Raw genomic sequence first — 16,102 nt, 5'->3', positions numbered from 1 at the left:
TCATACCACAAGCATATCATAATGTCAAAACATTGAATACTATTTTATTAATTTGTATATATTATAATATTAATATAAAAATAATCATATTATAATAAATAGTATGTCTCCAGGAATCAGAATTTGATTTCCAAACAAGAGTCAAGAATCAAATGTAGGAAAAGGAGAAATCCCACTACTGCCTGCCTGGAATGGAAATCAAATTGAAATTGCTGTAAAACAAATATTAGAAATGGGAATCGACCAAACGCCAAATAAATGGAAACCTTACCAGAAAAGGTTGAAAAAAGATGGGCAATAGAATGCATTCGCACACTGAACAGCTCTGAGAACCCAATACTTACTTTCTATTTTACGGGACATAGAAAGGTACTCTAGTCCTGTGGCGGTCTCACAATTTCGAACACGGCTGCCTAGGAAAGATGAGCACTGATCCACAATTCAAAATTACACATTGAAAATCTCAACTTTCAATTAGTATAATTGACCAGACTACATTCATCGGTTAATATACCATCCTTGGCGCCACTCAATCAAACACCAAGATGGTGCAACTGTGTAATGTAGTAATGTATTTTGCAGTGGCATGCCATATCCTCATTTATTTAAATGAGCATAATCCAGAGAACCCTGCTGCAGATTTAACAAATTCAATTATTTAAGCATGAAATCAACGTAGTGATTCATTTAGCATCCAAAATAGCATATTCGTCTTACCACCTACAAGGAAATTCAGAAACAGAGAACCAGCACAAGCAAGAGGAGCAGAGCTCCCACCGTGAGAAGTGCCACGCTAAAAATAGATGGGGGGAAAGGAGGCATTGCTCAAGATGATGGAATACAAGAAATTTTCCCAAAAACACTAATAGCTTAACCGATTAATAATTTAACTTCACTATCATGGGAGCAGCAGACGGATGAGCAGGCAGCCTGTAGCTGACATCAATCGAACAATTTGGTTTTCAAATCACCCAATTCATAAACTGCTTTCTCAATCTCATTCCACTGGAGCAAAACTCCTGTTAAATTGCAACAGAGCAAATCTGCAAGGTCCATATCAACACAATTTGGTAAATTTTCCCTAACAAGGTCATAATCAATTACTAGCCAAAAAATACACCAAGGCAGCTTACCTTAACAGGTGAAGCAATCCTTGCCATGATGCTGTGAACTTAACAGTTATTTCATTCGAGGTTTCTTCTTAAGCAATTCCAATTTTTACACTTCTCAGAACAAGTCTTTACCATGACGGTGACAACTCCGTACGTGTGGTGGAGTTTTTCCTCAAGCAATCCCAATTTCTATGCTTCTCTCAGAACAATTGTTTCAGCCTTTCCGGCAACAGCTAACCAAAGCATCAAGATTACTAATCATTCACAGCTTGGAAAACAAGTGCTTAAACATCTACCATGCTAGTCCACACCCAAAAGTGGGCATTCGAGGTCATCCAACTCTATGAAATCTTCCTGTAAAATAGAAATTAATTCCTTAGTAGTCATATCACCAACAGACTGAGCACCACCACTGATATGTCCCATTGATCTAACCTGCATGCAATCATCAAAAGCAATGAGAATTATAGTTTTCTTGCCCATTTTTAAGCAGAAAGAAAAAATTAAAACAAAGCAGGGGAAGCGTGGTATTGACAGGAAAGAAGTTCTGAAAAATTTTGCCCATTGGCCATCTTGCGAAAAATTTTGAATTGTAATGCCCCTTCCTAACACATTTAAACTTGATTTTTTGCCTCCAACTCCTAAATAAAAATTAAAGTTTCTAACTCATTCTTCAAACTAACTCGCTTAATACCCTCCTTCATTGATTACCTCTCAAACTCCTTCCTATCAAGGAAACACAACTCGCTCAATATACTTGCTTCTTTCACTCTAACATCACCAAAAACTTCCAAATTCTACTTTTTAACTCTTCTTCAATGCCCTTGAGAGCTTCTTCATAAACATAGAAGGCCCCCAAACCTACAACATTGCATCTACTCTACTCAACTAAATGACAAAAGCCGTGATGATCCATCCACATGTTCTCAAATAGAAAAGGAGTAGGCCTCTACTTTACCATTCTAGACTCCAGCCACATAAGAAAATGATCCGACTCTGGTGTAGCTCGAGTTTCTAGGGTGATATCAGGAATCTCGTCCTTCCGCTCATCATCAAAAAGAAAACAATCTCGCCTACAAGCCAACGTCCTCCAACCCAACCCCCCCCCCCCCCCCAAAACTTCCAACTGACCAAGTGTACCTAGCATTCTGCAAAGGAGTATCTCTAACTTAATGAACCCATTGAAAGATTGCCTGCTAGAAGAGAATCTCCCACCTCCTTGTTTTTCAAACAGATATCTAACTACATTAAAACAACCACCCACCTAGCAGAACATAAACATGGACCTAAATGCAGGCTTACTAGGACCATAAACAAAGTTGAACCACCACTGCCCCCTCCCCCCACCTCCAGCAACACTAAACAAAGAGAAAAAAACCCTAATATAATCCACTAAAATAGCCATTTAAGAATACAACACCATCAAAATTTCCCCACCCCAACCCCCACCTAGCTAGAAATCCCTGACACTACCCTCATCAACACATTCTTACTTTGTTTCTTGTAAAAACAAAATGTCAATATTGAATCTAGACAACCAATGCCAAGTAGTTAACTTTTACCCACAGAATGTCATCATTGCTCACCACGTTCAACAAACTACAAGCATCTATAAGAGCAGTATTAAAAATTAACAACTGCAGTTTAGCACAACTTTTCTCATATTGAAGCTTCTAGAGAGTAACACTAGTTTGTGTGGCAGTGTGTGAAGCTGACCTCTACACTAGCGTTTCTGGCACAAGCAGCATACTTTAATTTGAATATAACATAAAAGTCATGCAATTAAGTCGAAAGGGCTATAATCTGTCGTGAAACCGTGTTTTCGTACTAATTCAGCAATGTAAAATTTCAGCAGGCTCTTTCTTATCTCCAATGTACACACACATTACATGTGCCACTGCCTTCAGTTATGATAAAATATAAAACAACAATATAAAACACTTTTTGTGAAATAATGGGACAAAAATGCAACAGGAATATTACCGGGATGTTAGGTGGAATGCCCAAAGAATACGGAAATCCAGAACCAGAAACAGATCCAGCAGCAACCTGACCATTTATTTCACCATACTGTTGTGTTGGACATAATGAATCCCCATTCTTCTGGTCAACACAATCATTCAAGCATGTTTTAGCTTCAACAGTGTCTGGTGTAATGAAGCCATCATGCTGAACACCAATATGCCTAACTGTTCCAATACTTTCTTCAGCACAAGAACTTAAAACATGTTCCGATGTGTTATTCCCACCGCAAGATTTGACAAACACTCGACAGAGGACAAAAGGTGCCTGCCAATCAGTAAAACAATAAGGTTCTTCTATAGCAGCATATGAAAAACCAACAAAATTAGATCTCTTTCCCTTTGTTCCTCTACAATCCTAAATGTAGTAACCCGAACAGAAAAATAAAATAAAATAATAATAAAAAAATAATAAATAAATAAATATAATAATAATAAATATTTTAGAGGAGATATTTTTAGGTATTTATATATATAAATATCTTGGAGGAGATATTTTAAGTTACTTATGGGCTAAGTTATGTTTTTGTTTTATAACTCTCATTTCCGCTTTCTCTCTCACGTCTCAATCTCTCTCTAAGTCCCCTAGATCACTCACGAGTGCTCCTTGATTCTCTCTCCCTCCTCCTGGCTCATGGGATCTCATTTTCAAGCCCCGCTACAAAAGTTAAGGTTTCGTTTTTCGGGAGTTCCGGGTCGTTTTTCAGAAATCAGGTAAAGGGATTATATTATGTCAGTTACTTTTGCATGTTTTAACCAATTGAAATACTGGATATATTTATATATATAGTTACGGCTTTTCCTAGGTTTTTGAGCCTAGGGTTCGGTTAAAAGATTTTATTTTCAAAAGCAACAGATTAAATTCGAATATGATATTTTTGGATTAAAGTATTGGACTTTCTGAACGTTTTCACCGATTGACTGTAGGCGTCTTTTAATACGAATCAAAGGCAGTAAGGTTGATTATCTCTATTTTTCCTGTACTTAATTACGTATCTATATTTTAGTAAAATAACAACTTGGAGATACTCATACCCCTATTTTCAGCACAGTGTCTATTTTCTCGAATAATTATTTTATTTATGATTTACCATGAATACAACTTTAATTGGCATGAATGAATAGGTTTTTGTGCAATACCGAATTGTAACGGCTATGAGCCGAGATTAGATATGCCGGCCACGGGCCGGGTTATGATTGACAGCCGGGGGCTGATGTTAGTAGACAGTATATGACAGATATTCCGCAGAATTACGAACAATTTATGTTTATATAGTTTTATGAAAATGAATTATAATTTCAGTTTTATGATGTAAATTGTCATATATGATTTTAGAACCCTGTGAATATGATGTTATGTTATGAGCATGGTACCGTAGCAATATGTTGGAAGATACTGCAACCACACGTCTTAGAGAGAGTGTTGATATTGGATAGTCAATTGAAGTCCTGGGGAGTACTCCCCGATGTAGAATTCTAGGGCCCCATCCGATGCAGAATTTCAAGTATAGGGTAAGGCACAATCGTACTTACTAAGTTTGATTTAGCTATAGTCGTTCGGCTATATGCTAGGTCTAGCATACGGGGCTGCACAACTTGTCATGGGGGGAAGCATGTTGTAGTAGTATATGAACGCATGACAACGTTAATTCAGCAGTCCAGATTGTATGTTCTAGGCATATATGGGCATATTTACTATAGAATGGACTATATTAAGCCAACAGTATATTACTCAGAAATTATGTATTTTCAGATATACAGTTCAGTACAGTTTTAAAATGTCAGTTAAATGTATTTAAATGTTATCAGTAATATGTTTACACGAAATCTCATGCTAGCCACACACTGATAATAATATAATTCATCTTACTGAGAGGTATCTCACCCTATCATACAAATCATGTTTCAAGTCCTTCAAGGTATCAAGTCTAGCGTACCACCAGGCTGGTGTTAGTTGTTAGATATTGTCAGAATTGGTGAGACATGGATATCAGTTTTTATGTTTTTGGGGTTTGTAATATTATGATATGGATTTGGTATGTAGTTGGGAATAGTTAGAAACTCTGGTAAGTGTTTGATGTATTAGAAATTTTTCTGCTGTGTATGTATATGAAGAATAGGATGAAACACATGTTTCCCCTTATTTGGACGGGTTGTATATGTATGGTATCAAAGAGACGAGTATGTTATGTTTTAGTAGCACTCCGGGCCCGAGTAGAGGGTCGGGGCGTTACAGGTGGTATCAAAACTAACCAGGTTGTTAGGTCTTGTAGATTTGATTAGATGAGATTAGAAGGTCATACCAGAGTATAAGAAGATAGGAACGGGTAGAATAAGAATGTTGAGTTTTGCTTCGTAAGCCTGGAGGAAGAAATTCCTTGATAGACTTGTGTGTTTTTCTGGATCAGACGATGGGTTCAAAAAATCACGGCAATCCATTGATGATTTTGTTTCCAAGCGGAATGGGCAGGAACTTGAAAATTAGAATGGGAATATGAGATTGCCAGAGTAAGTCGTTAATTAGGGAGAAAGGATTTAGATCGGTAATTGGGATTTATTTTAAGTGAGTATTTTGTATTATAATTGCACAAAACATGTTAGGATATGGGAATTCTAACTCGTTTGGTTCTTTCTTCAAGATGGATCCCAGGGACAATAACGCTGTCGCCGGAGGAAGTAGCAATGAGGGAGCTGCCCATAAGGGTGGCAGCGATCATATAGTGGCATTTTAGGATTTTGCCCAGTAGTTTATGGCCAAGGTTATGTGGAATTCTTGAGGGCAGGATCGTCCCACTGCTGAGTTGGGAGATTCTATTGAGAAATTCACGCGCCTGAAGTCTCCTATCTTCACGGGAAGTACCAACCCGATTCTTGCAGAGAACTAGATTCAGGAGATCGAAAAGATCTTGACTGTACTGCAATGCACCGATGAGCATACGATGCATTTAAGTTGACCGGAGAGGCCGAGAGATGGTAGGAAGCGGTAAAGCTGCTACAGGAGGAAAAACCGGTGGCTATGACATGGAGCCGTTTCAGAGAAATGTTCTTTGATGGGTATTTTTCAACCTCTATTAGGAAAGCAAAGGCAGAGGAGTTCTTGAGCTTGACTCAGGGACAACTGACAGTTCAGCAATACGTTACCCGATTTGTGAAGCTGTCACGGTTTGCTCCCTACATGGTACCAGACGAGTTTGCAAAAGCTTGGAATTTCGAGAGGGGTTTGAAGCAGGAGATTAAAAGCAGAGGCGAGCTTGCAGGGGGATGTAGAGGCTCAGAACTCGAAGAAGAGACCAATGCCTTCTAGTTCTTATACAAGTGCGAGGCAGGGTCCTTGAAAAAAGTATGATGGTGGCGGAGGCCAATGGCGAGAGATGGGTGGTAGTGCATCTCAGGGTACCACATCATACCCTGCTTGTCCTTGTGGCAAGCGACATCTAGGAAAGTGCATGGTTGGATCAGGTGTCTGCTACCAGTGTGGTCAATCTGGGCATATGGCGCAATACTGCCGCCCGCCGAGGAGCAACGCACCCCCACAACAGCCATATCGAGGAGGTAATTAGGCACCGCGAGGCGGATATCAGAGGGGTACGACCTAGGCGAGGGTGTATTCCTCAACTCCTAGCGACGCCGAGAATGCAGGAGATGTAGTGACAGGTAACATTTACATGCTTTCAAATAAAATTGTTGTATTATTTGATTTAGGAGCGACGCATTCGTTCATTTTTCGGGGGTTTGTCAAATTATGTGGGGTAGAGGCACAGTTATTAGGTACCGAGTTAGTAGTGACTACACCATCAGGGTCAGCAGTAATATGTAGTAAGGTGATTAGAGATTTTCCAGTAGAGTTTCAAGGGAGAGTGCTGCTGGTTAGTTTAATTGTTTTTGATATGCACGGCTTCGATATCATTCTGGGGATGAACTAGCTAGCGGCTAGTTATGCAAGTATCGATTGTCATAGAAAGAAGATAGTATTCAGACCTCACGAGGAGTAGGAATTCAAGTTTGTAGGATCGTGTGTGCGCTCTACATCACGGATCCTTTCAGCCATTCAAGCGAGGAGGTTACATCTGGAGGGATGCCAGGGATACCTTGCATTTGTGAAGGGAACGCCAAGGGAAGAGCTTAAATTGGAGGATATTCCCATAGTAAAGAAGTTCTCAGATATGTTCTCAAAGGACTTACCGGGATTGCCTTCTGATCATGAGGTGGAGTTCGCTATTGAATTGACTCCAGGGACGACACCAATTTCAAAAGCTCTGTACCAAATGGCCCTAGTAGAACTGAAGGAGTTAAATGAGCAGTTACAGGAGTTACTTGACAAGGGTTTCATTTGGCCAAGTGTATCACCCTAGGGAGTATCGGTGCAATTCGTGAAGAAGAATGATGGGTCGATGAGGATATGCATCGACTATAAGGAGATTAATAAAGTAACAGTGAAGAATAAATATCCATTACCCCGAATTGATGATCTGTTTGACCAGTTATAAGGCACACAGGTCTTCTCCAAAATCGATCTGCGATCTGGGTATCATCAGCTGAAAGTGAAATTAAAGGATGTACCAAAAACGGCTTTCCGCACTAGGTACGACCACTATGAATTTTTAGTTATGCCTTTCGGATTGACCAATACTCCTACAACATTCATAGACTTGATGAATAGGGTGTTCCACGAGTATCTAGATCAGTTTGTAATGGTTTTCATCGACAACATCCTAATTTATTCGAGGAGTCCTGAGAAGCATGTAACTCATTTGAGGATGGTTACTGAGGGAGAAGAAGTTTGTGAAGTTCAAGAAATGCGAATTCTGGTTGGAGCAAGTAGCATTTCTAGGACACATAGTATTCAGGAAAGGTGTATCAATGGACCTGAGTAAGATAAAAGCGGTAGTTGATTACGCGAGACCGAAGAACATGCATGAGGTTAGAAGTTTCTTGAGTCTTGCAGGATATTATTGTCGGTTCATAGTGGAGTTTTCTAGACTATCAAGTCTGCTGAGACAACTCACAAGGAAGAACATGAAGTTCGAGTGGACTAGTGAGTGCGAGCAGAGTTTTTAGGAACTGAAGCAGCAGCTGGTTACTGCTCCTGCATTGACCATTCCATCAGAAAATGGTGGATTTGTGATTTATAGTGACGCCTCTAAGAAGGGACTCGGGTGTGTCTTACTGCAGTAAGGAAAGGTGATTGCGTACGCTTCTCGTCAACTCAAGGAGTACGAGAAGAACTACCTGACACACAACATGAAATTAGTAGCAGTAGTGTATGCATTAAAGATCTGGAGACATCACCTATATGGTGAAAGATGCGAAATTTTTACAGATCATAAAAGTCTTAAGTACTTTTTCACCCAAAATGAGTTGAATATGAGGCAACAGAAATGGCTTGAGCTGATAAAGGACTACAATTGTAACATTAGTTACCACCCAAGAAAAGCTAATGTGGTAGCTGATGCTCTGAGTCGGAAGTCAGTAGATGCGTCAGTCTCGGCAGTGGAAGTTCAACATCAGATCAATACGGACTTAGAAAAATTGGGTGTGGAGATGGTGGAAGGAAATCACCAGGTGTTCATTGCTAGCTTGGCTGTGCAACCAACCTTACGGGAAAGGATCAAGACAACTCAGACGAAAGATACAGAGCTGGTAGAAGTTATAGAGAGAGTGCAAAATGGATTAAAACTAGATTTCAATATCTCAGATGACGGGGTATTGAGATTTCACACCAAAATATGCATACCGAACGATGCTAAGATTAAGCAGGTCATTCTAGAGGAGGCACATCACTCGCTCTATACAGTGCATCCAGGGAGTACGAAGATGTACAGGAATTTACAAAAATCTTTCTGGTGGTCTAATATGAAAAGAGAGATTGCCCATTTTGTTGAGCAGTGTCTGACATGCCAACAGATAAAGGCCGAACATCAGAGGCTAGCGGGACCATTGCAACCCCTTCTCATCCCTAAGTGGAAGTGGGAACACATTTCCATGGATTTTGTCACGAGATTGCCATCAGCACTTCATGGACAGAATGCTATTTGGGTAATTGTTGACAAACTGACAAAGACTGCCCATTTCATCTCGATTAAAATCAATTGGCAGAACTTTATATTCAGGAGATTGTCAGATTGCATGGGATGCCGATGTCTATCGTTTCAAATAGGGATCCGTGATTTACTTCTCGATTTTGGAAGAGTCTACAGGAAGCGTTGGGATCTCAACTCACGTTCAATACTGCTTTTCACCCACAGACCGACGGTCAGTTAGAGAGAACCATCTAGATTCTAGAAGATATGTTGCATGCATGTGTACTGGACTTCGATGGTAGTTGGATTAAATATCTACCGTTGATTGAGTTCGCATACAATAACAATTATCAAACCAATATCGGGATAGCACCGTATGAGGCACTGTACGGTTGGAGGTGCCGATCTCCATTTTACTGGGATGAGATTGGTGAGCGACAAATGTTGGGGTCGGAGCTTGTTCAGCAGACTTCTGAGAAGGTCAAGCTCATCAAGGAACGAATTAAAGCAACACAAAATCAATAGAAGAGCTACGCAGATATACGCCGACAGGAGTTGAAGTTTGATATAGGTGATGCTATATTTTTAAGGATTGCTCCAATGAAAGCGGTGATGCGGTTTGATAGAAAGGGCAAGCTGACCCTTAGATACATCGGGCCATTTGAGATCTTGGAAAGAGTCGGTCCGGTGGATTCACGACGTGTTCCACGTGTCCATGCTGAGGAAATATGTTTCAAATCCTTCGTATGTAATCAGTTAAGAGTCTTTGGAGGTCAAGGACACTTTAGCATATGATGAAATACCGATTCAGATTCTAGACCGCAAGGAACGCAAGTTACGTACTAAGAGGATTCCGCTTATGAAGGTACTTTGGCGTAATCATGCAGTCGAGGAAGCTTCATGGGAATTAGAGACAGAAATACGTCAGAAGTATCCATGGTTATTTAGAGGGGCTCAGCGTTAAACAGGTAAGTATGACAGCTTAGGTAAGTTTGGTTTTGCATATAGGTTGTTTAGAGTAAGTTTGTTTAAATTATCGGCGCATTTACGATTTTGGTATATGGATGGTCTTAGGGAGAGTTTTGCATGACTATTGTAATCTCCTGAGACATGGTATGTAATCACGGTATTCCTCCACCATAAGTGATGGTAGGTAATAAACCTGGAACGGGGCTACTATGTGGGTGGTCACCGACTCTTCCTAAAGTCGAATCAGCAAATCAGTAGTAATCCAGTGAATGTGATGAGAGTTAGCAAATTTGGAGAACGAAATTTTTATATAGAGGGGGGAATATAGTAACTCAAACAAAAAAAATAAAATAAAATAAAATAATAAATAAATAAATATAATAATAAATATCTTGGAGGAGATATTTTTAGATATTTATAAATAAATATCTTGCAGAAAATATTTTAAATTTCTAAAGGGCTAAGTTATGTTTTTATTTTATAACACTCATTTCCTCTCTCTCTCTCTCTCTCTCTCTCTCTCTCTCTCTCTCTCTCACGTCTCACTCTCTCTCTAAGTCCCCCAGATCACTCACGAGTGCTCCTCGATTCTCTCTCCCTCCTCCCGACTCGTGGGATCTCATTTTCAGGCCGCGCTCCAAAAGTTAGGGTTTGGTTTTTCGGGAGTTCCAGGTCGTTTTTCGAGAATCAAGTAAGGGAATTATATTATGTCAGTTACTTTTATAAGTTTTAACCGATTGAAATACTAGATATGTTTATATATATATATATATATATATATATATATAGTTACGGCTTTTCCTAGATTTTCGAGCCTAGGGTTCGATTAAAAGACTTTATTTTCGAAACCAACCGATTAAATTCAAATATGATATTTTTGGATTAAAGTACTGGATTTTCTTAACGTTTTCACTAATTGAAAATTTGAGATTTCAAACCGTAGGCGTGTTTTAATACAAACCAAAGGCGATAGGGTTGATTATCTTTGTTTTTCCTGTACTTAACTACATATCTATATTTTAATAAAATAACAACTTGGAGATACTCATACCCCTATTTTCAACACAATGTCTATTTTCTCAAACAATTATTTTATTTATAATTTATCAGGAAAAAAATTGAGTGACATGAGTATAGTTTTAATTGGCATGAATGAACAGGTTTTGTGTAATACCGAATTGTAACAGCTACGAGCCGAAATTAGATATGACGGCCGGAGGCCAGGTTATGATTGACGGTCGGGGCCAATGTTAGTAAACAGTATATGACAGATATTCCACAAAATTACGAACAATTTATGTTTATACAGTTTTATGAAAATGAATTATGATTTCAGTTTTATGATGTAAATTGTTATATATGATTTTAGAACCCTGTGAATATGATGTTATGTTATGAGCACGGTACCGTAGTTATATGTTAGGACATAGTGCAACCACACGTCTTAGAGAGAGTGTTAGTATTGGATAGTCGATTGGAGTCTTGGGGAGTACTCCTTGATGTAGAATTCCGAGGCCCCATTCGATGCAGAATTCCAGGTATTGGGTAGGCACAATCATACTTACTACTTAGTTTGACTTAGCTATAGTCGGCCAAGTATATGCTAGGTCAAACCTACGGACTGCACAACCCGTCATGGGGGGAAGCATGTCGTAGTAGCATGTGAACGTGTGACGACGCTAATTCAATAGTCCAAGTTGTATCTTCTAGGCATATATGGGCATTTTTACCATAAAATAGGCTATATTGAGCCAGCAATATATTACTCAAAAATTATGTATTTTCAGATATACAGTATAGTTTTAAAATACCAGTTAAATGTATTTAAATGTTATCAGTAATATGTTTACATGAAATCTCATGCTAGCCACACACTGATGATAATATAATCGGTCTTACTGAGAGGGGTCTCACCCTATCATACAAATCATGTTTCAGGTCCTTCGAGGTATCGAGTCTAGCGTATGGCTGAGCTGATGTTAGACAGTTGTTAAATATTGTCAGAGTTGGTGCGACATGGATATCAATTTTTATGTTTTTGGGGTTTGTAATATTATGATATGAATTTGGTATGTAGTTGGAAACAGTTAGAAACTCTGGTAAGTGTTTGATGTATTAGAAATTTTTCTGCTATGTACGTATATGATGAACAGGATGGAACACCTGTTTCCCCTTATTTGGGCGGATTGTATATGTATGGTATCAGAGAGACGAGCATGTTATGTTTTAATAGCACTCCGGGCCCGAGTAGAGGGTCGGGATGTTACACTAAATGTTTAAAAACCACTACTAATTCCTTACTCCAACTAGATCCTCCACAGAAGATGGAGTAAATTTGTCAATTTCATTAAAATATTATCTCCCTCATAGGCAATCATTATCATGAAGTTAACGAGAAGTATGAAAGAAAGTATAACTATATCAAATCTGTACCATGTGTCTAATCCAAAACATAAACTAAGACATCAGCAACATAGTACAAATGGAAGTAAAACAATATCAAATCCAAATTTAAGAATAAGCAAATAAAGATGAAAATATAGAAAAATATAGCACATTACCAATATATGCATTAAGAATTATGATTCAAACTAATCAAGGTAAAAGCTTCAAGTAGAAAATGACAATGTTATGGGCAGATTCGAGTTCAACCACCCGATTGGTTGTCTTGCATGCTCTTCTCAAATCAATGCGAATTGAATATTATGAATGGAATGCATTACAAATAAAGGACAAAGTCAAAGTCAAAAACCAATTTATTTATTTTGAAAACTTTTTTAGCATATAACAAAGATGTAAAATAGGAGACAAGAAAAAATATTGTGAAGAAAAATCTGGTATACTCCAGAAAGCAAAGAAGCCCCATAAAAAGAATAAACATGAACAACTAAAGAAGAAACAGGAAGATGAACCAACTCCACAAAATCAGGCAAAGTTGCAAACCCCTTGAAAAAATCCAGGATAATGGTCCAACCAAATGCATCAAGTCATCACAACTACAACACACCTCTAAACAACCTTCCTCTCCTTTGCATTACCAAATCCCCTATAACAATGAAGGCACAAACATTCCAAAAAAGAAAAATGAACTAACTTCTCCCCAAAGATACCATATACAGATCCAAACCTACGCCATGCGAACGTATTAAGGTTATTGAGCCTTAGAAAGTAAAGTATTACATTTTTTTTCATTTTTTGTATGTCAACCAAGGTAGTTCGGTAATTTTGTCTTTGGGCTATAAAGTGGTTAAAATTTTGGACTATTGTTTAATAGGGCAATGTAATTAGTTTGTCTTGATTTTAGAAGCTAAATGCCTCCCCTGTATTGGAACTTCACAACAGCCTCAAGTATTACCTAGTTGCCTACATAGTATACCTAGTTTCCTTGGTCCCTAGGTTCTCCTAATCACCAAGCAGACCCCTATATCTGTATGCTTGTGCGTGAGAGAGGGAGAGACATTAGCTTGTGGAAAGCAACAAATGAACAATTTCAACATCCTTCAATGCATGACACAACATTTCCTAAGTGTGATGAGCCAAGAACCAAGGCATGAGTACCTAAGCTTTCCCTCTTCTTCCTTTTCACCTCCTCCTATATTTTGCCCTCCTCATATAACTTCATTCAATTCATAACTAAGCCTTCCCAAAATACCTACCTAATCCACACAAACCTCCTAAAACCACTTTTCCCAGCTAATTATAGATCGACACCCTACTTTGGTCCTAATTAAAAGATCTTGCATCACAATCTCAACCACAACTATCCACAACCTTTCTGTGGGTATTTTTACTTATATTTTATATGTTTCGGGGGGGGGGGGGGACCATGGAAGAAGGCATAATCACAAATCCCAATACTTGTCAACCTCCCTATAACTAACAACAATCACAACAATAGAATGCAACAAACAATTCATTTGTAAACAAGGTTATGTTACAAGTGTAATTGTGTAAAATGGTAGTATGTTAAGAATGCATGGAAGAACAAGAATAAGAGCATGCTTTCAAAAATTAGAATATTGTGGTTTGCACGTGTTTTGTGAGTGAGTCAATGTGTGTGTGTGTGTGAGAGAGAGAGAGAGAGAGGAGTGCAGGTGATTGAAGGAAGTTTTTCACAATAATAATTATATATAGAAGCAAAATATATAATTTCACTTTTTAGAGATTATCTAGTAAATTTACATGTTTAGAAATTTGACTTTATTTGTATCCTCAATTGCAGTTTTGAAAAAGCCTGTATCAAGGCTTCATAGGGTAACTTTTAGGAAACTAGGACAAGCTTTAAGGACTCAACGATGCAAAGAACCGTACTTGACTTCTGATTTTGCCTCCTTGCTTTTGTTCTTCCCCATTATTTTTGCTATGATTTTGTCTATTTTCTTTTATTCTCCCCCTTCTTCATTGCCAATTACACCAAGATGGAGAAATGCTTTTCTGGAAAGCCTTGGGACTCCACATTGATACTATCCTAGGGATGTCAACTTCAAAGGCTTCGGTTATTTGAGGGAATTAATTCTACTCACCTTGCCATGGCTACTTGTGGTCATTTGCCAAAATACAGGGAACATACCCATTGGCTTGCATTATCTGCCACGATAATTTTTTATGCTCAGAACAAGTCTTTCCCTTACAAAATAAAAAAAAAATGTTAAATCACTTAAAGTTAAAATCACAATGGTACAAGAAAAACTCTCCTTCGACCTTTGAAGGAATACGCAGCTTAAAAAACTATACAAATAATCACTCAAACGTAGCACAAGAAAATAATGTAGTTCGCAGGGTGGAAAGAGGAAATCCAAAAAAATCATGAAACAAAACAAGTGTTCATAACCTGAACATGACAATTGAACAAACAAACGACGGTACACACACCCATGCCCATTTAACAAAGATCTTGGGAGAGGGAGAGGGAGAGGGAGAGGGAGAGGAGAGGGAGAGAGAGGGAAGATAAATAGAGACTTGAGATTAGAGTCCTTCTATCAGAAATGTACCTGAGAGTGACCGGCTAAAGCATACTCATGCATAACCCAGTCGGTCCTCGCGGCGCTTTTCGGCGAATCCATTAAATAAAACACGAAACACTTCCTCTTCCCCAAAACCACCTTCTCTTCCCTACCCACCACATTCCTTACTCTTCCCTCTCTCTTCCAATAGCCACCCCTCGCGCTCCTCTTCCTCCCTCCCTTCAAAACCCTAGCCGTGTAACAGTACCAGTGCCGCCTCCTACCGCGATTGCCGTACGCAAAGCACGCCGTCCCCGGCAAGTCAAACGGCATGCGATCATATAAATCAACGACCTTGATCACATCGCAGCCGCAATCAGAGCCACCGGAAGCGTTGTTCTTGCCGGCGAGATAGTGGCGGAGAAGCTGTTCCTCGGAGGGGTGGAATCGGCAGCCAGGCGGGAGCGAAATAAACGCCGCCGTCGCGGGATTTTTCGGATCTCCCATCAATGGGAGCGCCTGAGAGATCCAATTCTCGCAACAGAGAACCGAGACCAAGAGTGACCATTGTACATATAAGGCAGAAGAACGAAGAAACGTGCCCTTGAAGCTTCTTGTGAGAGCGCAGTATGGTCATGCTGAAGAGTACGTACTCCTTTGATTCAGGCCGTTCATCTGAGAGTCAAGATGGCCTGAAGACATTCTTAAAAATGCCGTCTTTTTATTGGATGGATGATGCAAGGTATGTCGACTTTGTGCAGTGCGGGGTACGGTGCGGGGATTTGTTGCTGGGTTGGCGGCTATTTATTGGCTTTTATAGGCGAAAGGAAACTACACATGGACTAAAATATGGTTGGATCCTCGTGAAGAGAAGAAGCACTGAATCATCATCCAGTCCTCTTCCTCCAATCACAAGCCTCTACTTATGAAAACATCATTCATTTTATTTTCTGTTTTTTTTTTTTTTTTAAATTACAATATAATAAAAAAAAATAGGATAATATACCGTTTATGTCACACAAAGGAAATGTGAGATT

The 16,102-nt window shown here is 39.0% G+C and overlaps 1 protein-coding gene across 3 annotated transcripts; it reads right to left on the bottom strand.

The window, feature by feature from the left end:
- Positions 1-657: 657 nt before the first annotated feature.
- Positions 658-15,852, bottom strand: LOC131161686 (NAC domain-containing protein 72-like). 3 transcript variants are annotated; one of them, XR_009138596.1, is made up of 4 exons: positions 15,114-15,852; positions 3,096-3,401; positions 1,134-1,547; positions 658-1,043 (listed from the first exon to the last, which is right to left on the bottom strand). XR_009138596.1 is itself a non-coding variant. In XM_058117615.1 (3 exons), exons 1-3 carry the CDS (start codon positions 15,570-15,572, stop codon positions 1,413-1,415), a joined length of 900 nt encoding a protein of 299 aa, XP_057973598.1. In that variant the 5' UTR covers positions 15,573-15,649; the 3' UTR covers positions 658-1,412. The 3 variants fall into 3 exon arrangements, 1 of the variants encoding a protein (XP_057973598.1); XR_009138597.1 differs by having other exon boundaries at positions 1,134-1,466; positions 15,114-15,649; XM_058117615.1 differs by having other exon boundaries at positions 658-1,547; positions 15,114-15,649.
- Positions 15,853-16,102: the final 250 nt, after the last annotated feature.

Source organism: Malania oleifera, chromosome 8 (genome assembly GCF_029873635.1).
Source record: "Malania oleifera isolate guangnan ecotype guangnan chromosome 8, ASM2987363v1, whole genome shotgun sequence".
Lineage (NCBI taxonomy): Eukaryota > Viridiplantae > Streptophyta > Magnoliopsida > Santalales > Ximeniaceae > Malania > Malania oleifera.
This window is presented reverse-complemented; position numbering and strand designations above follow the sequence as displayed.

Coding starts and splice junctions, on each gene's coding strand:
- LOC131161686 (XM_058117615.1), bottom strand. CDS start 15,572: ATGGGAGATCCGAAAAATCCCGCGACGGCGGCGTTTATTTCGCTCCCG. Junction 3,402..15,113: donor CTTTAGCCGGTCACTCTCAG/GTACATTTCTGA, acceptor ACTGATTGGCAG/GCACCTTTTGTCCTCTGTCG. Junction 1,548..3,095: donor GCATTCCACCTAACATCCCG/GTAATATTCCTG, acceptor GATTGCATGCAG/GTTAGATCAATGGGACATAT.